Below are 23,327 nucleotides of genomic sequence, written 5' to 3'. Positions count from 1 at the left end.
CCCGTTCCGGTGCTCCGAGGCTGCAGTGGCCGGGCCGGCCGCCCAGCCCAGCCCTTCCCTGCCCTAGACCGTCTCCGACCCCGAGTGTGCCGGCCGCGGAGGACTTGGCCCCTCTCCTGCGGCCGGCCGAGGGTGGGTGCCGAGGCTCAGAGCGTCAGCAGGGGCACCCTGAAATGGCACCCCATCCTCGGGCTCCGGGGGGAGGCGCTCTCCTACACAAACTCGCTCATCCTCCCGCTTCTGTTGGCTGAAGCCTCCACCCCCCCAAGAACCACCTCCCCGCTGGCCTACTGTCCGCGTGAGGCCAGGTTCACAGATCACAAAGGTCACCTAAGCAAGCAACCACCTCAGACCCACCTTTCCCTCAGCTTCTGCCGTCCACACTCACATGAACCCCCAACGGCCAGATGCCCAAGGAAGCGCAGGGTCTGGGTAACAGGGTTAGCCCTTCTGGCGTCAACCGCGGTGAACACCTGCGTACGAACCTGCGTACGAACGGGCGCTGGGCGGCGGTGACGCCTGGGATCCACGCCCGGGCGCCGCCCCTCGGGCACCGAGCCGGGAAGCGGCCTGGGAGCCAGCCTGGCGTGGGGGGAAACCCGAGGGCTCGGGTGGGGGGCCTCTCTGCCAGAGCAAAGGAACAAGGGACAGAACGGCGGAAGCGCGTCCAACAGCGGGCCTCCAGCGACCCGGCACCAAGCGGACACGCCCCACCGAGGGGCCCCGCGGGGGCACGAACCCCAGGGCGCGGGTGCCTCCGGCGTGCGGGTGAGCATCTGGGAAGTTCCCAGGAAGCGAGGAGCGTCAGCCACAGGTCCGCGGCGGGCGAGGAGGGCCGTCTAGGACGGACGCCCGGCGCCAGCAGGCGAGGCCCCGCCTGGCCTGGCGCGGTCAGCGGGATGTCGACCCCACCGGTTCCCTTCCTGGAGCTGGAACCGGCTTTGCGGTGATGGACCGTGGACGCTTCGGGGGAAATGCTGCCGTCCAAACAAATTCAATGTCAAGTCCCCTTAGCTCTATAAGCTGTGCTTTCTTTTAAAGGTTACTGCGGGACAGAGAGAGACGGCAACACGCACAGGCCCCCATCGAAGACTTGAGACCGCCGTGGTGAGGAAGCCCGCGGACAGGTCTGGGGCCCAGCTGCGGCCCGGGCTGCCTGCTCCGAGGCAGGCGTGCTGTCTGACTGCGTCCTCCGTGGTTACACTCGGGGAGGAAGGAGCAAAGGACGGGCCCGGGCTGATGAAGAGTCGTGCCCGCCTGGCCCGCACGCCGCCACCCTCGCGGAGTCCAGCTGTCCTCAGCGCTGTGGGGACTGCTGGTCTGCCCGCCAGACACCGCACGGGGCTGCGCCAACACCAATCCCCCGAGACGCTGGGAATCCGCCTAATAGCCTATTAGGCCCCCGGGGGGAAGCTATTACCGGACGAGGGACGATTCCTGAATCTAATATTTAATAAGCCGTTCTGTTCTCACCAGAGTTGCCATTTTATTCCTGCTAGAGATTCCATTTGAAAATTAAATAAAATACTCCAGCTCTTGGTCACGCGGAGACTAAGAGGCAAATGTCATTTGTAAAGCCATGTCCCTTTAGAGATGGCCTGGAGACGGTGAGATCTCGGCTGGCTAACTTCCTCCAGGAGTTTCCAGCCGTGGAGGCGCCTTCCCTCACCCGCCGCGGGGGCCTCACCGCTCACAGGACGCCTGGCGGGGCCCAGGCCCCGGAGCACACGAGCCGGGGTGGGAGGCGGGCAGAGCAGGCCTCGGCTCCCCACCCTGCCCCAGACCCACTGCTCGCTTAGGGCCTGGGGCCTGGGCTCCTGCGGGGTGGCCTCGACTTGCCCAACGACACGTTACATTTCCCCAGAGAGGCCCCTCAGCCTGGTCTCTGACCAGAGAAGTCACCGGGGAAAAACGACGCTCTTGTCAGACATCCGGGACAAAGGCTTTCTCGGGCACAAGCGCGTAAGGGCGGCTCTGAGACGGGTGCCTGGAGGCAAAGCACAGCCTCTTCTTGTCAGGGCCCACGTCCTGCGGCAGGGGGAGGGGACCCTCTTGTGTCTCCCTGAAGCCCCTCTGGCTGGAGTCGCCTCCAGAGCGGCCCACCCACGGTGAGAGGCTGGTTTGGAGGCCGCCGACTCGAGAGGAGGGGACGGGACTGAGCGCCTCCGGAGGCCCCGCCCCTTTCAGGACCCACGGGTCCAGATTCAACTCTTTCAACAGGCAGCCACACACAGAAGGACGGACCGAGAGTATTTTTTCAAAGCACAAACTATTTTTAAAAGATTAAAATGTGTGTGTCTTTTTAAACTTGCTGTCAATCTAGTAGTGTTGCGGGCTTAAAATCTACTCCAGGCTAAGAACACACGACCGTTCCCGTGGCGGCAGAGCCCAGGGGGCCCCGTGAGGGCGGCATCGGACACCGTCTCTTCTGCTTTGGCAGCTTAGCGTCAGAGGCTAAGGGCACACACTTCGCCCTGGAGGCTCGGGGGGCCGGTCCGGTCAGGAAGGTGCTGGGGTGCACCCCCTGAGACCATGAGAGGCAGCCAGGAGGGAGCTTCCCGAGGCCCTGCCAGCCCCTAGCTCCAGGTCCAAACATCTCCCGTCAAGCAGGAGCACCAGGGCCTGACCAGGGCTAGGTCGTGCGTTGGCCTCTCACAGCCTCCGGGGACCCTGCAGATCGAGGCTGGCATCCCGGCCTTGAGGCATTCAGGGTCGGAGACGTCAGGGTGCTGCGGAGAGTGAGGGGACACTTCACAGCAGGACAGTATGAATGGCCAACTCTTCCCACCCTCAGTGGGCCTTCCCGCACTGCCCTCTCTGCAGCGGGGCCTCGGGGCCTGGTGTCTAAGGCCCGGCCTCCACGGTGGTGATGAGGCCTCCAGCACGCCCCAGCACGCCGTTCAAGACCAGGAGGAGGAAAGCAAGGAACCCCCCCAGGACAAGAGCTCCTACAGAAGCCGGCAGGCGTCCCCACACCACCAGCTGCTGGCTGGGTGGCTGAAGAGGACGTCGGAGGCCGGGCGTGCGGGGCACCAAGGCCAGCTGGCAGCCCAGGACGCCTTCAGAGCGTCGGCACTGCCGTTCATGGGGCCTCCGCCCAGCTCTGCTGAAGGTCCACCAACCGCCCTTGGGCGGCCGGGAGTCAGAGCAGACGAGGGCCACACACAGCCGGTGCCTCCGATACAACCGAGGTTTCCTTTAGTGCGCGTCTCCTTAGGAGAACTCCGAGCGGGCAGCAGAGGGAGAAATGCCCGCGGCTCCTTGCTCTGTAAACATCAACGAGGCCATACTTTTATAGCATTTACAAGTGTTCTTTTTTGGTTCATTCAGACTTTCGTGAAGCCACCTGGGAAACTACCACAAACTGTCTACGTGCACAGTTCATTCGCTCGTGTTTATTTCACATCCGGGTACAAAGGGCTGCCCCCCCACCGCGTGCGTGAGTCTCGAGCTGTGACAGTGACAACAGAACAGCCAAAAACCAAGACAGTGAAACAGAAACATGATTTTCTTAAAATGATAAATTAATAATACTGATATTAAAGCTTCACTAATTAGTGTAACAGTTATAAGAACTTAATTTATCAACATTTCATATTAGGAAGGCTATCAAATTTATTCATCAAGAAATTAGATGAAAATGTAAAAAAAGAAACATATTTTACTTTTGATTTTCATTAAGGGTAAATAATCATACAATTTTATACAACGTCACCTAACAGAGCAGTCTTTACTAAACTTAGGTATACAGAAATTAAAAATGCAGGAAATGTTTCCTCTTACACTTTGAAGTGGAGAGCAGCAGTGCGAGCACAACACGGAGTCATGTCAGAGGTGCAGCAACAAACCAGAGCTAATACCTGGGGGGCTGTCCCCTCCACGGGGGGGAAGCATTTTCACACAGCTTTGAATCTGGGCTCTGAACACGAGTGCTTTTCGATGTGAGCCCCAGACTCCACTCTCTGGACTGCTGTCTGCGCTCACAGGCCATCCCTGGGGTCACGGAGCTGCGCCCCTTGATGACCCAAACCGATGGCAGTCCCCGCAGCCCACCGCGACAGGCGTGCTGGACAAGGAGGGCCTCGCTGCCCAGTCCCTTCCGTCTTCCCAGGATGGCTGACACCGCCAGGTTCCTTATCAGGCCCACCACACACGTGCAGGGGTTCTCCGCTGCGGAAGGAAACCCCAACAGTGGACACACCCAGCAGCACGGGCAAGTCAACAGGGGCCATCGGCCGGCTGGTCTCAGCCGAGCCCTCGGGCGCAGAAGGGATGCTGTGCTCCGTGCGTCTCTCCCGGAAAAGCTAGCCGGACTCTGCTTCTAGATCTTCCTCGGACAGTCAGGTACACAAGGTGGCATCTGGGTTTCCCAAAGGATTCCTTCTCCAGCCCTCCCTGACCCTGTGGCCTTTCTCCTCACACTTTGAGCTTCCCCAAGAAAAAACCCGAACAGCTCCCTGCCCAGGCTGGAGGTGCGGAGAGCCCTGTGTGCAGGTGAAGATGTCTGATAAAGCCGCTTCAGCAACTTCTGCACTGACTCAACACCTGACGGGGTCTTACAATTCAAGATGCACCACAAGGAAGTGGGGGACCTGGGGGAACTTGTCAGCTAGGACTTGGGTGTTAGGCCAAACAGTGAAGGAGAACACCTGAGTCCCACCGGGACATGGGCGCATGCCCATAAAGACAGGTAAGTTTCGTGACGTTTTGTTCCTCGTGGCTTCTGAGTGGCCGGGGCGTTAATCGTGGTGACAGCTTACTTCTGCTTTCCACTCCTCCCCTGTCCTGTCCTAGGTATTCATCCTCAGTCCCAAGGCTATGGCTCACAGAACACTTCCAAAATGCTCTAGAAGGGTCAATCAGCACAAAAGACAAAATTAAGATTCTTTACCACTATTTAAGTGCATTTAGAACCCAAGGTTACCGATTATTTTTAAAGAGTCTGCCTACTCCCTCTTACACATTTGCTTTTAAAAGAAGGCAGGATTTTCCAAAGGCTTCCTTCTCCAGCCCTCTCGGATTTTAATCCCCCTGCCCCTGAGGAAGAGGAGAAGCTCAGAGAAAGGCTGGGGTTGTCCGAAGTCCCAGGCGGGCAGGCCAGGTGGGGAGGACCGCCACTGCGTGGCCGTGCTCTCCGAGGGCTCGGGTCCCTGCACGCAGACCGGGAGGGAGGTGGGTTCAAGAGCCACCCTAAGCTGCTTCTGTCTGTGCCTTTCTTCCGTGCACAGCAGACAGGCTGTGCCGGCCGAGCAGGAACAGCCTCCTCTTGCCAACAGCTGTTTTCTTCCAGAGGTTAAGTTAGAAAAGATATTCTTGCTCAGGATAACACTGAAGTGAGAACACCATGAACAGTTTCAATGAGGAAGCTCAAAGTGTGGTGAGGAAACTAGAAAAGCGCTCCCCAGATATGCCCTCATGGCCTCTGTGGAAGCCGCCTGGCCCCGGGCCTTCCGCACCTGAGGCCAGCACCTTGGGGCGGGGGGTCCCCTCTCCATGTCCCAGGGCTGCAGGAGCCTCTGCCGGAAGCCAGTCGGAGAGAGGGCCCGCCCGCCCCTCCAGTGCCTCTCTTCTCCTAGAGCTCTGGGCAGCTCTAGTCCTGGTCTCGGAGAACGCCTTGCATTCTGTCCTCCTAACTGCGGGACAGGTGCCCTGCTGGCTGTCAAAGAAACGGGGCGGGCGTCAGAAGGGCCGCCGTGCAGCCCCTCCCCAGCACCTGACACCCAGCAACGGGCCCAGAGGGGACCGGACAGACGTTAAGGATACGCTCACCAGCAGAAACGGGAAGAACGAGATGGTGACCAAGCCCCAAATCCCAAACTGTGACATGACCATGGTTTTTAAAACTGGGGGGTGGGGGGGGAGGGGGCGGAGAGAGACACCATGGGCTTCTGTCAGCACATTTCAGAGCTTGATTTTAGGGGAACAGGACTCTCCTCCTCTTGCCCCCCCCCCTTTCTGGCAGCGCGCTCGCGGCGGGGCGGAGGGCGCCCGAGGGTGAAAGGACTCAGGCCGCACCACAGCTTTCCCGGCGGCAGCGTGGGGCGCGGCGCAGTCAGGACCGGAGGTCGCGAGATGCCTCCCCACGAAGGCTGCTTACCCGGGGCCGGCCCCTCGGCCCGGGCCCCACACCAAGTCCGGAATTTGGAAACTGCACACGCAGTGCCTCAGAAGAACTACGCGGGTGCACAAAACTGCGCCGAGCTCCGGAGCGCCGGCTCCGATCCTCCCCATCTGACGTCCGGATTCACCTCCGGGGTGGAAACCGCCCACAGGGGCGGCCGTCCGGCTGCCTCAGGCCAGTTAACACTTAGGAACAAAGGACCACATCTGAACCGTAAACAGGACATTAACATATACCAATGTGTCAGGCAGAAATGAGGCCAGCACGGTGGGCAGAGTGGGCTGGGGTGGGGGGGAGAGCAGGCCGGGGGAAGTGGGGTCTGGCCTTCCCGGAGGGCTGCGGCTCCGTCCCCAGGGCTGCACGCAGCAGAGAAGCCAGGAGCCTCGTGTCCACTCGGCTGCATCGCACCCACTCCTCAGAGTGCGAACGGTCAGCATCTCCTCCGTCCAATGACAAAGGCGTGCAAAACAGAGAACCACCGAGATGACCGAAGTAAGTGAACGCATCAGATAACCGGCATCTTGACATAAAAGCTGTAGGTATCTCCGCCTGCGTGAAACTGGCGTTCAAACTCCCCACACGGCCGAGAAGGACCACAGGCCCAGAGCCGCACCGGCCGGCAGAGGTGTGAGTATGTTAGGGCAGTTCCAACTGTTGATGGCTATGCCGGGGACCCAGTGTGAGTGCTGTGTTGTGCGTGGATAGTGTATGTGGGTGGGGGGGGGGGGGGGGTGTCTGTCAGTCTCCACAAAACAAGGCCGAAGAGTCTGTCCCAGGGCTACAGTCGTACCTTTTTGACCAAAAACAGCATCACCAACAACAAAAAACCCACAGTAAACCGCAAAAGAAACCAAAACCTCCTTTCCCTTGTTGGAAAAAAACATAAGCAAAGCGCATCCAACGTAAAAGTTCTTGGCTTATGTGGCAAGAGGCACTTCTGACCCCTGCTGCGGGCGTCCTCGGCCCGCGGCTCCCGGGAGCTGGCCAGGCTCGGAGGAAGGTGGGCATTGTACTCAGTGCACCGAATCTCAATCAAAGTGCTACAAACTGCTTCTTTGAAAAAAGATGTTTATTAAACAATTTTAATTGTCATAAAATGACTAAAATGGGTTTTAAAAATTAAGGCTCTTCTCTTTCTGTGGATTGCCAGAACAATGTAAAAATAATATCAATCAACCCTGCTGAATGCTTTGTTCCTAAAGTTAAATTTCATAGATTCCTAAACATTTTATGATTACGATAAAAACTGGACTAGAAATGACAATTAATGGCCGTCCGTACTGAACACGCACTCTGATCAGGTGTACAACATTCTAATTGAGTAGTTAAGCAAAATATTCCAGTTAAAGCAGAAATTTTAATTTTAGCATTTTAAAGTCATTGTTTCCCCACACTGTCATGAGTTTCCTAAGTCGAAATAGTCTAATACAGGAGCGCTAACCTTGGGACTGTATCTACTCCCAGGAGGGTGACTGACTTGGCTGGCAATTAGTTTGATTATATTTTTTTTTAAACGTTCTAAGTTGAATTATCAAATGATTCAGAATTACATGGCATGCAGTATCCAAAATTATGGCTCTGATGCATTTAGATTTACATTAAGAGTAAGAAGTGCCATTCACATTCATTGTACACCCACCCCTCCCGCAAGAAAAAATCACTACCTATCCAAGTTCTAGATCTGGTGCAGCATTAAGGGTTAAAACTTACCACTTTACCAGGCCTTCCCCATGTGCAAATAAATCCCTCCTGACAAGCAGTGACTATACAGTCTTCAAGAAAAATTAACACAGTCAGTCTTTCATGTGCTATCTTTTTACAGATGAGCGGCTCTAACAAGGGAACGTCTTCCATCCGAGGACACAGGGGTGTGCCCAGGGTTTTAGCTGGGTCCGTTTTGGTTTTAGTAACGAGGTTCAGTTTATCGCTGCTCTTGCTAGAAATGTGTCCCATGCTATGGTTTCGCTTGTGGTCTTTCTCATGGTGCCTGTCCTTCCGGTCGTGCAGGGAGAGCGTCGCGAATTTGCTGACCCCAGAAGCGATGGCGCCGTCGGCCACGCTGCTCTTGCTACCGGCGTTGGAGACGGTGGAATGGGGGAGGCTGTTGGAGCGGGGCAGGGGCGGGGGCGCGGAGTTGCCCGGCGTCGTGACACTGTTCCCCGTGCTGCCGGCAGGAGGGCTCGTGGCGTTCATGACATTTGTGTGTGTCCTTGCTCTCGAGAGGGGCTGGTGAGGGAAAAGGATGTCTTCCGTCAGGTCCCAGAGGCAGAGCTGTGTGTCCTGGCCCACCGAGCCGAACCGGTACGTCACACTGACGGGGCGGCTCTCAGCAGAGTTCCGTTTGGACAGCCTGGACTGTGTACTGTTCGCCCGGTCTCGGCCAAAATGAAGAAGGTCCTGGAAGTCCTCGTCACTGCCACTAAACTCCATGGGGTCGCTTTCTTCCACGCTCGTGGTATAGGGGTCAAACGCGACCACACTGACCCAGGATTTGTGCCCGTGGCCTCGAGCGATCACTCGGCAGTCTCCGAAAGACCAGACGGTCACCAGGTCGTCCTCGCCGCCCGTCACGACGTACTTGCCGTCCGGGCTCCAGCACACACACAGCAAGCCCCCGAAGTAGCTCTTCATCGTGCCGCGCAGCTCCACCGAGTCAAAGTTGAACACCCGCAGAAACCCGTCCTGGCTCACGCAGGCCAAGAACTTGCCATCTGGGGAGAAAGCAAACTCGTTGAGGGCCCCCTCGCCCACTGTCCACTTAAGGAGAGGGTTCCTCGTGGATTTGCTCTTGCAAGTGTGTACGGCAAAGCTCTCGCCCTGCTTCAGAAGCTGGTAGTGGGGGGCTGTGGTGCCACAAGTGTGCTCCACGTTATACAAGTACATGCTCCCACTCGCATGGGCTACTAGGAAAAGGCTTTCCGAACCGGGAACCCATTTGACACAGGTTACGCGTGACTTGTCTATTAGTCTCTGTGAAGACAAAGGAGAACAAATTATCACAATGGAGAAGCTTTAAAGGTCTACTTTTCCAGCAAGAAACTTGTCTGCTTCTCGGTGAGAAGGGAAGAGTCCATCCAGGCACTGCACACTCTATCCCGTGGTCAGCCAAGCCAGCGAAGAGCATGTGGGCCCCTTGCAGAATTACCTTCTAGAAGTGCACGTGGGTGTCAGGCACTGGCCTTCGCCGCGGAGTCAGTCACTCACCACACACCGCTGAGGCCCGCTAAGTGCCGGACACCGCGCCGGGGCAGGGCAGGGGGGCGCCAGCCCCCGGCAACCCTCCTCTCTCCCGCCAGGAGCATCTGAACGCGCGCCTTCCTGGCCCCTACACACAGCACCCTCTCTACGAAGACCCCCGGGGAAGCCACTCTGCCCCCTGGCTTCTCTGCACTTTAGTCCCGTGAGTCGCGCGCTGTCTACGCCTGCCCCTCTGCTTGGCGGCTCCAGGGTGGGGGACGCAGCGTGCAGCCGCTGGCAGCAGCGCGCGTACCAGGCTCCCCGTCAGCCCCGGCTCACTGAGACTCCTCACTCACATTCGCTGTCCTGTGTGCCCCTTTAAAAGCAATTCCTCCAGATCTTCTTTGGAACAAGGTGATGTTTAAAGAAATAAACAGACAACTGATTCGGGAGCATGTGCCTATTACTGCCGCTCCAGCCACGCTAATTCCTGCTCAGCTGACCAGGGTTCCTTTCACAGGCACAGATCAGGAGTCTCGCCTTTAGAACCGAAAGACCAAAGTGAAACCACCTGAAGACACAACACGTGCGCAGCCCTGCTTGCAGACCCGGCCGTGGGGCTCCCCGGCACGGCAGCTCCCACCTGGGTGCCCCGCGGGAGGGTGCCTGGTCCCAAAGCACGTCACCGGAAGCCAACCAGAAGCTCCCAACCCTCCCAAGTCTTTAGAAACTCCTCCTGCCGAACCTTCTCCGAGGCCACGTGCCCAGGAACCGGCTGCCTCAGGAGCCGGCGGACTCCGGGTGAGTTGAACACTATCACTTCCCCTCCCTGGTTGGGACTCCTGGCCCAGCCTCGAGGCCCCGGGGCACCGACACGAACCTCCCTGCCCCGCCGTCGGCTCTGCGCACCTGTGCGGAGTGTGCGGCATCTTTGCAGAAAAGCACAGGACATGAAATCACTTGGGTTTTTCAGAGAAGAGATGCACGGACTGAGCAAGCTGCAGAACGGCAGGCCCCGGCCAGGGACACGAAGGGCGGCTGGCCCCGCACAGCACGCAGGGCCCGGGGCGGGCAGAGGTTCCGCAGCAGGTGATACGGACTACTGCCCCAGACGCCGGAGCCACAGGGCGGCACCGCCGACCTCTGAAGTCAACAGAGACACGTGAGCTGGCCTTGGGCACACAGCCAACGTTTTCATCCCCTGCCTCCTTCCCATCCTACCTCTAAAAGGCCCCTGACCTGCACCAATGCCAACAACCTAAAAGCCCAGTGACCACTCTGGCAGGGTTCCCACGAGGCCTGCACTGCTTCTTCCTTAAAAGGTTACAGAGGTAACTCGCAAGGCCAGATCAGGGCTTTCATCCTGGGGGGAGGGCCCACCCCCATCTGTCGGACCATTCTGTCCCCGCCGGGCCCAGGCTGCCCAGCCGACCTCGGGCCACCATGGCTCACCGGCATCGGGGGCGGCCTGGTCAGGCGGCGACACCGCTACCTCGCACTGGCAGCCAAACCCGTGGCTCTCGGTTCCTGCCCCTCACATGTCACCGCAACCAGACAGATCGCGGTCTGGCCAGGAGAACACCACTGCCACTCCATCCTGTGTGGAAATTTTTAAGGACAAACCACTATGCTTAGGAGAAAATTTTATTTTTGGCTTAAAGAGATACAACAAAATAATTTCATTAGGCCCCGAAATTGTAATACTGTCAAGTAAACAGAGTCTAGTTCCGCAACTCAGACGTGAAGACAAAGAATGACAGCACTGTTGTTAAAATAAACGCCACTGGGAAACAAAACACACTTAGAACTTCATTCCCTATGAAACAGGTGCATCAAGACGACTGAAAGTAGATCTGTGGATGTAACTTGTGGACGGACAGCAGTGCGGGCAGCCGCAAACCCCAGCGAGAAAGGCGCCGGGACCCGGCTCGGCCCCCGGCTCGGCCCCGGCAGATCGTGCGCCCCGGTGTGGCCAAAGCCTCGGCGTCGGGCGGCGCTACCCGGGGGTGCCCCCAGGGCTGGGGCACGAGGCACACACGCTGCGCCAGCAGTGCTCACCTCCCGTCGGAGGCTCGACTCTGCGTGCCGGGCACTGGGCCAGGGGCTCTGCACACGGGCTCTTTAACCTCAAAAGGACCCGCAAGGCCCGCTTCTGTTTTGTCTGAGGCGGCAGTCTATTCATCATTCACAGAAAAGCGTGCGGGGGAGAGCTCACTCGCACCCCTTTCCTCCCTTCCAGATCACCTGTCCCCGGAGTCACCAGCGTGAAGCTACCTGTCTCTCCCTCCAGAGTGTCTCCGTCCACGGGCAAGGCACCACAGAGCACCGAGGCACCGAGCGCCCTGCTGCGGCTCACTCAGTCACGCATCCGCAGCTGTCCGCACGGGCACCCACACCGCTTCCCCGTTCTTCTCTAAAGCTGCAGAGTTTCCCTGCCATGGATGGGAACGCGGTCATCTGTTTTAGAAGTCCCCACCGCCGGCCATTTCCGTAGCAATGACCGACCTCGCGCACACGGCAGATTTCACGCGTACACGTACCCTGCAGGATGAACTCCCGGGAACACAGCCGGGGCAAAAGGTACCTACATCTTAATTTTTATAGATATTGCTAAATTACCACCCACGGAGGACAGAACACTCAATTCTCAGCAATGTAAGAGCACCCGCTTCCCCCTAGCAAGGTAGATATAATCACCATATTACCACCAGGAAACAGAGGCTCCGAGAGGCCAGGAAACTCACCTGCAGCCCCACTCCTTCACCCTCACCCACCCGCTCGCTCATCATTCCTTCATTCTTTCTCGAATGCATTAATGCCAAGTGCTGATACAGCACTGATTAAAACGGACAGGCATCCGCATCCAAGCGAGGAGAAGACAGTGAAATCTGCAAGATCGGGGGTGACAAGAGCTGTGGAGAAGAACCAACCAGGGGGAGAAGGCACAGTGCTGACGGGGGAGGAGGCTGAGCGCCTTCAATCTCGGGCGGGAAGGCCTAGTGAGAGTCCTCGGATGGCAAGGGCTGGCTGAGCGGGCTGACAGCATGCAGCGGGCAGGCCAAGAGCACGTGGGGAAGAGCATCCTCCCAGAGGGAACCACAGCTGCAAGGTGCTGAGGCAGGAGCAAACCCAGCACCGGGCATCCCAGAGAAAGAAGGGAGACAGAGCAGGCAGCACAGACTGGCCAAGGTGGGGCTGCCATCTCCTGCGCCACCGAGAGACATCAAACCAAGGCCAGGGCCACCCACACCTGTTCTCAGGAACAGGCCAGGAGCCTGCCTCAGACCCCAAGCCAAGGCAGGAGGCACAACTCGAGGGCTAGCTAGTAGAGAGTCACTGAATTTAAACAGCTCTGGTCTGGATTTAACAAAAAAGGAAGAAAAAAGAAAGCATTTCACTCCTGTCTCTAATTAAGAAACAAGTATCTGGAACACTGTATTCAAATAAATATAAAGAATGAAGCCCAGTTTCTACACTGTAAAGGTGTGTTTCTATTGCTAAAGTATCTAGTAAAAAAGATAAAGAATCTTAGTGCCCCATGTTATGTAACAGGATGACCCTGGTAAGCTTGAATTCTCCAGTATTAATGGGGCCGTGATCTGGACGCACGATGACAAAACAGCCTCAGCAAAAGCCCGGCCCCCTCTGAGGAGCTCCTGAGCAGAGCAGGGAGGGCGGGGGGTGGGTGCAAAAAGAAAGGGGGGTGCGGGGAGGACTGTGCTGGGAGTGGCTCAGGACAGAGCAGTCCTGGTGAGTGTGGGGACACACGCGGCACCTGTTTTGGCTGAAGGGGCAGGGAATCAGGTCTGGAATTGTGAACTGGGGCTCAGCACAGTGAAGTCTCAGGCTAAGGGGCTTTGGGCCGTGACCTTGAAGCCCTGGGCCACCACTCCCACAGCCCTGAGCACTTGAAATGTGCCTGAAGTGAGATGTGCTGCAAAATATACACTGGATTCTGAAGACTGAAAACCTACAGACGTAATCTCATAATTTCATATTACGTATATGTTAAGATACTATTTCGGGTATACAGAGAAAACAAAATCTTAATTTCACCCATTTTTTGCTTACTTAATGTGCTGTTAGAAAACTTAAGATTGTGTATGTGCCTCACACACGCTACTGGCGGTGTGGCTGCAGACAGTCAGGGAGGGAAGGCTTCTGAAAGGGGAAGTGACAGAATAAAGAGGAATCCCCCCTGGCAGAAGGTACAGAATGGAAGATGGGAGGGGGGAGGCAGGTGAGGAGGAACCAGTTAGGAGGCTGTGATAGTTGTGTGTGGACAAAAAGGTCTGGACAGTGACGGGTGGCAGCATGGCAAGATGGGCTGTTAACGATGGCTTAGGCTGGGGGGAACAGGAGGTGGGGGTGGGGAAGAGGCCTGTGAATTCTCCTGGGCCTGGAGCTCAAGCGACTGCCACACACAGAGAAGGCCGGGGGTGGATTATGCTGGGGAGACACCCAAGTGTCCTCATCGAGTAGGCAAGGAGAACAAGGACACCAGCTGAGAACAGGGAGAGCCAGATCTGTGACCTCCTAAGATCCCCAAGGAAGGTGCGGTGTGGAAGAGGACAGGGTGACGCCCCACTTATAGGGAGCAGGACAAAAGTCAGGCAGGCAGAAGGAACATGTGAGGAGACGACCCCGAAGTCCCATGAGGAGAGGAAGGAGCTGATGCTGAGTGACCACCAGAGACCAGGAGCTCTGCGGCATCACAAGTGCCCTCCGTGTCCTGTGACGGAGTCTTTGAGGTTGGCTTGGTCTACACACCAGGAAGGGAGGGTCAGAGGGGGGCAGTGGCTCCAGCAGGGCTGAGGCAGGCACAGGAGGAGCAGGGAGGCCTCCTTAGGGAGCAAGTCTGAGGGACCAAGGAGAGGGGTTTGTGGGGATCCAGGGGAAGAAAGCCCCCTGCTCCCCGGCTACAGAGGAGACACCCAGGGGACACTGACCAGGGGAGGAGGAATGTGGAGGAGAGTGTGAACTCCACTTCCAGGAAACCAGCAGAGGGCGGATGGAGCAGGACAGCTGCTCAGGGAGGGGGAAGAGGGCAGGGAGGTGGCTGGGGAAGTTCAGCAGTTAAGAAAGTCTCTATGAGGTCACCTGGCTCGGGCACTGGGCTTCCATTAAAGAGTCAAATTCCAAAATGCTTGGAGCCAATTTCTATAACCACTTTTGTAAAAACCAAACACAGTATCTGGAGATGGGCATGCCATCTCTGCACGTGACAGAAGTGAGCTCCCACACCCTCACCTCTCGCTAGTATTCACCGGCAGCCCCACACAATCCCCACCGCAATTCCGAAGAAACTGTCCCTTTGCTGACACAGAGCCAGTAAAAATCAAACACTAAAACTACCATCACTAATGGCATTGAGAGAAAAGATTTTCTAACTATAATAAACTAACTAAAAGGAAGCAAGAATAAAAATAAATAACCATGTTAAAGTGTCACTGCTAAGATGAAGCTTTCTAAAGCACTTAGCTGTCTTTTTATTCTTTGGGGGGGAGGGAATCAAGCAGACTCCACACTGAGCGTGGAGCCCGACGCGGGACTTGATCTCATGACTCTAAGACCATGACCTGAGCCGAAACCAAGAGCTGGACACTTAACCGACTGAGCCACCCAGGTGCCCCTTTTTTCCTACTACTATCAACATGACAAGCAGGAAAAAATTACTTAGGGGGCAGTGGGTATGCATTTTATAATGCAGATATTAATTTGTAACAAAAATACTGAAGTAAACAATTCAAAAACCACAGAAGCTGCGTTGGGGGGTGAGGAGGGGGTGGGAGGGGAGCCATAATGAAGTCACAAGCAAAACTGGCTTTGCTTATGTAAACACTTTTAAAGAGAGCTGCTTTCCTCAGGAAGTGTGAAGAAAGGGTATTTCAAAGCCACAGAAAGGAGGATCAAATGTCGTTTTATCAATGCTAAAACTTTAAGGAGTAGAGCATTATGTGCTCCTTTCCTTCCTTTCATTAAAAAAAGCAACAAAACAAAACTAACAAAATGCCCATAACCGCTCTTTTGTCCCAGAACTGGACAGAAGACTGCAAAGCTAGGCCTGGCTCTTCCCGCCCCCAGGGGCACTGGGTCCCAGCAAGGAGAGAGAAGACGCAGCAGCCTTGGGCTGGCAAAGGGCGGCCTTGCCTCCCGAGGGCGGTCAGACAGCAGGAGACGCAGACCCAGTGTGATGGCCCTGGCCTTGCAGCCCATGACGGGGAACAAGTCAAGGACAGAGGGTCTCATTACGTGTCAGTAATGAAAGAAGGCACAATGACAAGTACTTTCTTAGATTTTACACCCTACCCAACAATCAACACATACCTGAAAATCCTTTAAACTTAACTGTTCTATGGATACAACCCTGAAATAATGAGAATTTCTACAAAGACAAGTCTGGGTTCATCATCTTATAGAAACTGTCCCTTTATAATTCCCGCTCCCCAGTACACCCTAACCAGTAGTAGTAAAAAGGAAGCTCCTCAGCCCTTCGGGGTCCTTCACACGAGGCTGAATGCCGACCAGCTGGCGAGGGACTCTCCTTTCCAGGGAGCTTGCAGAACGAAGGTACGCTCCACAGGCACTGCACACACACAACGCTACAGAGACAGCAAGGCCCCGCTGAGAGAGACTGGAGAGAGCAGAAACGGGGGGCCTGCGGGTGTCACTCCCCCTGGGAGGCTGGAAAGGACAAGGCACTTCCTTCCTTCTGGACGGAGCAGATACAACAGCCAGGCTCTGCAGCGCGACAGGGACACCCAGGCAGCGGGGCGTGAAGGGAGCGGGGCTCACCTCTAACTCCACTGGCCAGACTGGAAGGAGGAGGTCATGGGACCTCTGATGGAAGGTGTGAATCTACCAGACTCACCTCATTAAAAAAGTAAAAACTACAAAGACAATAAAGTTAACAGTGAGCACTTAGGGGTGATGTTTTCCCATCTTCTCTGTACTTCTATAAACAAGCATTAAAATTTTTCTTTTTCTTTTTTAGTTAATAGAGGGGGGAAAAATCACCTTTTAAGATATACTTGACTCCCAGATAGAAATTTTCATCTATCTTTAATGTCAGGTAGATTTCTAGACTCTCAAATTCCATTCCATCCATCCATCTACCCATGCAAATTTCCGTAGTATTTTCATGTGCCAGGAGCCTGTAGAAGGGAGGCAAAGGCGGAAGAATCAGTAGCAGGGCGTGTGTGCACGTGCACACGTGTGTGCAACAGGCAGCTGAGAGAAGCGCTCAGTGAGGAAGACACACACGGGACCCATGGGATAAGCTGCTCCCCCGTCCTCTGCTCCACGCACATTCACTCCCTGCCTGGGTAGTCCTGGAAACTTACTGGCTTCTCCTTCAGAACTGCTGCTATCTCCCCTTCCAAGGAGCCCTTCCTGGCACCCCGGGTGGGGATGCTCCGCGGGCTTCCCCTCCACCTGCAAACTCTGCTAAGCACTCCCCAAGGGCCCAGTCTCCCAGCCGTGCGCTCAGCAACACTCCTCGCCTCTCTTTCTGGCGCTCTAGGTGGGGGTGGGGAGAGCAGGGAGGCGTTCAGGCTCAAGGCTCTGCGTTCTGAGCCACAGCGCTGAGTCTCTAATTGCAGGGAATAAATGGACTGTTGTAAGTGCCCCTTTGAAGGCCACGTGACGAGCCGGCCAGAGTCCTGGAGTATAGCCAGTGCCACAGACCCTGCCGTCTGATCTCAGGGATGGGATGACTATTCACATGCCAAACTCTCAAAGTTTTACCCCTGGTTTTGGGCTCCAGGTCCAAGTATCTAACATCTACTGGCCTCCGAAGCTTGTCAAGTACAGAATGGAACTCCGATCTTCCCCTCCATTCCAAACCTGCTCCTTCTCCAGTCTTACCCAGTGCATACGTGACAGCCAGAAACCTACCAATCTTCAAGCAGGAGCCACAGGGATTTTCAAAAACACCAACTGACCGCACCGTGCTCCTGCTTCCTCTTGTGCGATCGCAGGCCTCAGCCAAGAGGGAACACAGCGGCCCGGTCTCACGGCCTCCCTTCACACCACCTTCCCCGGGACATGGCCCTCTCTCTGCTCTCCTGGTCCCAGCTTCTTTCCTACTCTGGGCCTTCACCTGCTCTCCCTTCTGGGAAACGCTCCATCTTGGGCTGGACCCGGCCAGCCACCTCCTCACGGGAGGCCCCGCCTAGCGCACAGCACCTCCTTCAAGAGATGTCCTCTGCCACCGCTGTTCCTCTCCCTGTCTCCCCAGGCCTCTGCCTCCTTATATGTCACACATCAGCATTTGCCCTAAGTGTGCGTGAGGGGTGCTACTGTTGATACATCTCCCTCTCGCGCGTGGTATCCACAGAGGGGCCTGAGTGGGCAAATGGTAAGTAAACCAAGGTCTGTCGCCTGGATGAGACGGCCACTGCTCTTGTCCAAGCCATTGGTTCTCAGGTCAACAGGTACCAGCCTCCTCATTGGTCTTGCTACCCTTGCCAGTCTCTCTTCATTCCAATCCACCTTCCACAAGTGCTGACAAGCGTTCTAAAGGACCCGCTTGACACACTCACTCCCTTGATTAAAAGCCCAAAACTACCTGTATAGCCTCCAGCGTCAGATCCAAACATCTTAGCATGTCAGGGCATTTACTGTCTAGTTCCCGTGTACCCATCGGCTTGGACCCTGCGTCTCTGAGGCCTGCACGCTGACTTGGTCACACCTGGCCACCCAACGCTCCTCCACACACCAAGCAGTTCTCTCCAGCTCTGAGAGCCTCTCTCACGCTTCCCCAACTCCTGTGCATCTTTCAAGAGCCAGATCAAGTGTCACCTTCTGGAAATCTTCTCAGGCTTCCTCCACCGAACTTAACTTCCGCTTTATGATATTTGATACATACTGAAGAATATGTGAACACATATCCCCCGGCACTTTGTTCCTAACAGTGTGCTAACACGCCCCAATACCCCATCCATCCACCTTACTGAACTGTGAGCTCCTAGGAACGCAAGGGCCCAGCCCTCTGGCAACCACACATGGTGGGGCTTCCAGGCTGTGACCGGGGAGCCCTTGTGGACGTTAATTTCCACTTCTGTCGTCAACTTATTTCCTGCCTGGACAATTCACGTACCTTCTCTTTGACTATTTCCTCATCTGTAGGATGGCAACAGCTGCCTGCCCAACCATGCAGAGGACTAATGTGAAACAGTTTGAAGCCTCTCACTCTCATACTAAGGCAAAGCATGGCGTGATGACGGCTTCAACCACCATTCCTGGCACACTCAGAGAAACAGACCTCTGACGACCCCTGCTCTTAGAAATCCTGACCAAAATCTGATGAAAATCCACACAGCCAAACAATCTCTTTACTGTGAAAGGCAATCAATTTCAGACTCAAGCTATAAGTGCCAAACTGGCATTTAACCCCACACAGCCCTAGCATGGTGAACAGCCATTTTTCAAATAAAATATAAGACATGTATGAGACAACTCGTGCTGAAATCACTGAGTGACAAGCCGCTTCCCAGCCTGCAATCCCCACTGCCGTCCAGAGCAAGGCATGGATGGATCTGGTGACGCGTCCGAGTGCTCTCAGGGCCCCGAGACTCCTGCCTCCCCCGTGACGACACACAAGCCCTCTTGTTCTCTAGTGGCATTCTGTGCCATCCTCAGCCAGAGCAGCCTCCCGATCTTGTTCACCAACAGCCCCTCCCCCTCAATAACACGCCCCCTACCTAAATACAAACAAAACCCCACAATGACTCCAAATGACTCCAAATTTAGTTTCTGGTGGCAGTGCAGAGAGGACTGGTTGCTCCCCCACAACCACCACCAGAAGGAAAAAAAACATTCATTCAGCTACTGGGAATCACTTCCTCAGATGTTATTAATAAAAGACTTAGGTAAATAAAACAGTTTCTGCTTTAGACTATTTTCAACAGAAACTGGAATAAATGCTTTTCTTCTAGAGTTTTGTCAACCCACATGGCAAGTTCTGTTTCCGGTCAACCCAGATGCAACTAGAAGAGGAGAAGGCATGGTTCAAGAGATCTCCCCAAATCCACTGGCAATGCCAGACAGGAGCACTGTGGATGGGGACCGGCTGGGTGTGGACAGCAAAGGCCACGACACTGCTAAAGAAGCTGAATTTTAACTCCAATTTGTGAACTTGAATATTCTCGCCCAAACAAAATTACTTCTTATGAACCGAACCTATAATGCGCTTCTGTTCCAAGTTCATGACATCAAAACCAGGCAACAGTGCAACACCACTTGCCCTTCCTGAGAGAGGGAGCCCACATGACCTGACCCTTGTCACATGAGGGCTGGGGTCACCAGCTGACACTGGGACCCAGGGCTTCTAAGTCAGCAAGCCCACCGCATCTTTTCCGTTTGCTGGGAAAGTCGCACTGAAACAGAGGAGGGAGAACACTGAATCTGCAATGGCAACTCGGGGGGCCGAAAAGCCCCTCTGACAGCTTTACCACACACGATTTATGTAACTTCTACGGGCCACGTTTAACAGTTCGGACATGGTCCTGAACACACAGCTCACATAGCTCAGACTCCTTCCAGAACAAAACTGAAGATTCTAGAAACCCAGCAAATGCTATATCACAAGCAAAAACTCTGTCAGGTGATCCAATTTTAAGTGCCAGGATTTCAAATATGTCAAAGGTGATTTTATAGCAAATATGTGCAAGAGAAAGAAAGCCACCCCTTAGCCAAACACATGTCAAACACAGACACAAGAGGCTGAGCTACAATCTAAGTCGCCTAAGGAATTATTATCAAGTTCTTTAATCTGAATGAAATTTTCTGGTGATGTGAACAAGGTCTAGAACTCTGTATCTTCTTATTTAAATTATAAAAATCAGGTGACAGCATCATCCCTGTCTCCATTATCAAGCGTTTTAAAGCACCTGCTACAGACACCTGAGCGCGCTCCACAAAACCGCCCAGAACAGCGACGCCCCAGGGAAGAGCAGGCAGAAGTCAGCAAGTCAATGCACCACATCTCACCTGGTAACACTAGGCAGAACAGCTGGGAGAATGAGAAATGGGCTTAGCTCGACGTGTCAAATAAGGCCCACTGCCCTTGGTAAGAACGTATAAATTCTTAAAGGGATTCTTAACAGCTAAGACAGGGTGCTACTTACTTCCTCATTAAATAGTTTGCTAGTTTCTTTTTTGATTGGATCTATAAGCTGGACTTGGCCTGCGGAAAAGCCCACTAGGAGAGAGACACTTTCTGCTGTGGCTGTTAGGTGGTTGAAGTCATGACAAGTAGGCTGTGTTCCTTTGTATATCCTTTTATCTATTGGTTTACTCAAGTCAGCAGCCTGGAGGAGAAAGAGAAAAATACATACGGTAAACAGCACATTGAGATGAGAAATCTAATACTTACACTATTTTATACTCCATTATGATGTTCAATCTTAAAAACAAAGGTATTTAAATTTTTTTTCAGTTTTCAGCATTCTGTAAAAGCACTTTCATATACATTAGCCAATTTGATATCGTTAGACTATTCATAATATGTTCATAACTGTTACTTCCATGACTTATTCTTCAAATATCTTTAACAAAAACTCCTAGACTTCAGGAGGAAAAATCCTTGAGATACTAAATTCAGTATTTGCAAAATGCATTCATTCCAAGCAATTTCTAACAGAGTACCTCTAACCACATAAAAACTCAGTTTGCAAATACACCTACAGCATCTAAATGCTCATTGGTGAGTTACCTGTAGCCCAGGGGTTCTCAAAGTGTGGTCCCCAGACCAGCGGTGGCAGCAGCAGCATCACCTGGAAACTCAGAAATGCAAATTCTCAAGCCCCACCCCAGACCAGAAGAATCTGAAACTACAGGGGTGGACCTACCAAGCCTTCCAGGTGATTCGGATGCCCACTCAGATTTGAGAACCACTGCTGCAGCCCATTATAAGCCGGTGCCTTCTTCCTGGGCCCCAGTCCCTCTTCTGCATCAGCATTCAGGTACCCTTCCCTTACTGAGCCCACACTCAGAGTGCGAGACGTGCGTCAGCATTAAACCTTACAATGATCCTTCAAAGTAGAGAACAGTCCCCCATTTTACAGATGAGAAAACAAGTTTAGGGAGGTTAAATAACTCAGCCAAGGTCACCATACCTACCGAAGTAAGTGGCTGGATTTAGAACCCAGGTCCGCTTGGCCATAAAGGGATGGGGAGAACACATGCCTACACACCCCAAAGTCAGAAGCAAATGACTTCCGACTTGGGCCAAAAAGTGATTTTTCAATATGCCTTCCCCTGAATCCTTAAAGCAGGACTTTTTTCTTCATGAGAAATGTTCTATGCAATCTAATGCGCGGGGCTGATGTGGAAATTAAGGACGCCACCCTCCAGTCTTAGTGGAAAGTCACAGGTGCAGACAACCAGGTTGCTGAGCACGTCCTTGGACACGATGACTGGGGCCACAGCTCTTGTTCTCTGCTGACCAACCCCTGAGTTAGGTTCTGAAGATTTCTTTCTTCCAAAGAGGCCCGTGACACTGTGCTGAAGATTCTAATATTTCACTTTCCAAATAACAAACATAAATACTGAGTAGAAAAGAGGACCTAAAAATTACAGGCATCTTTGAGCAAACTCCTAACCCGAGCATTTGGAATCTGGACCCGAGTGGAACAGGCACTCTGAGAGCCCAGGGCAGAGGAATGAGGACACATGCCATGTGGACACTCTCCCAGCCTCACCTCAGTTAAAACGGAGATGAGAATCTCTGTCCTACCAACCTCATGGGATTGTCTGGAGGATGAAATAAGAGAATATGTACATGAAAGAGGCTTGAAAAGCATAATATAAAGTACGATACAAAACACGGGAAGTCCTGACTTTACAGCAAGGCGAAAAGGGGCCAGTGGGGAAGGGAGTAAGTGTGCGAGAGCCAGAGAAAGCCACCTCTCCCCAGCCCCCAAAAGCAACAGGACAGGGACAGGCCGCCTGATAGAAGCTGCTCCCAGACTGGGCCCTCAAGGCAGGGAAAAAGAAGCCAGGCTAAGGGACCTTAGCAAATCATTTCAGAGCAAAGAAGGTATCAGCAAAATGTCAAAAGAGCTCAAAATAGGAAGTAAAAGACACTGGCAGCTAGAGACAAAAACCAAATCTGAAATACAAACAACTAAATTATTACATGATCTCGGTATATAACTCTTCTAGATTTTTTAAAAAATTTGCTTAGGGAACTTCCCCCTTAAAAACATATCTAAAATTATGCACAAAACTATAAAAATCAATTCAAAGGCAAGCCAAAAATTGACAGAGAAAACGTACCAATACAAATTAAATGAGCAAAAGGACATCCAGTGGTTCTCAGAAACAACAAAGGAAGGAAAAGCGCCCGTTTTCCCGAGCATCGTTACTAGGGCAGCTAGTCATACACATCCCTTACAGTAACCACATTAGCTCCGTTCTTGGTGTATTTACTGCACATCCTGGCCTCCTAATAAGGAACTTTACTGAAAAGATGTCATCTGTAAACAGATCACATGTATTTTAAATGCCAACTGAAAGACTACTTTCACTCTTCTTAAATCATGTAAATACTCCCAAAACATCCTGTTTACTAATCTGCTTAACAACCTTCTTCCCAGACCAGGCTCTCAAACTGTACCAGGCCATGCCAGCCTGCCGCTCTGCAGCAAGATCAAGTACAGAGACGGAGAATGAACATTCAGAAACTTTTATGGCAATCAGACAGGATAACTGTATCTGTTGACTCTAATAATAAAAATTAGAACTTGTATTCCACATATCTTTTTCAGTTTTTTCCCCCAGTAATTTTTTTTTCTTTTTCAATTTTAGAAAAGTTATCAGTCCAGATAGACTAGAAATTTTAACAACTGGTCCTTCAACACTGGTGAGCAGCACTGTCCTAGGAGGCACCAAAGTAAACCAAGGCCAAGAAACACTCAGACTCTCTCTTATCTAAGGTCACTTCCCCGTCCCCAACCCCCAATGGCACCAATCGTCCACAAGCAGCACAAGTCCCGCCTAGCGACATGGCCCCTACAACAAGCAG

At 53.6% G+C, this 23,327-nt stretch overlaps 1 protein-coding gene across 10 annotated transcripts in view; it reads right to left on the bottom strand.

Annotated features, from left to right (window-relative positions):
• The window catches only part of WDR20 (WD repeat domain 20), a 63,541-nt gene that overhangs the window by 2,656 nt on the left and 37,558 nt on the right, over positions 1-23,327 (bottom strand). Inside the window, exons 1-3 of one of the 10 annotated variants that reach the window (XM_040641405.1) lie at positions 21,015-21,036; positions 20,428-20,610; positions 7,173-9,091 (exon numbers count right to left, since the gene is read on the bottom strand). The exons of 1 other annotated variant lie outside the window; for it this stretch is intronic. In XM_040641405.1, the coding sequence (XP_040497339.1) occupies positions 7,814-9,004 (1,191 nt within the window). In that variant the 5' untranslated portion in view covers positions 9,005-9,091; positions 20,428-20,610; positions 21,015-21,036 and the 3' untranslated portion in view covers positions 7,173-7,813. Of the gene's footprint in view, positions 1-7,172; positions 9,092-20,427; positions 20,611-21,014; positions 21,037-23,327 lie in introns of those variants that run through there. 8 more of the 10 variants (XM_008684190.2, XM_040641402.1, XM_040641403.1 and 5 more) reach the window with 8 other exon arrangements.

This window comes from Ursus maritimus, unplaced genomic scaffold (genome assembly GCF_017311325.1).
Source record: "Ursus maritimus isolate PB19 unplaced genomic scaffold, ASM1731132v1 scaffold_25, whole genome shotgun sequence".
Lineage (NCBI taxonomy): Eukaryota > Metazoa > Chordata > Mammalia > Carnivora > Ursidae > Ursus > Ursus maritimus.
The sequence above is the reverse complement of the archived record's forward strand: the minus strand, read 5'-3'. Positions and strand labels throughout refer to the sequence as shown.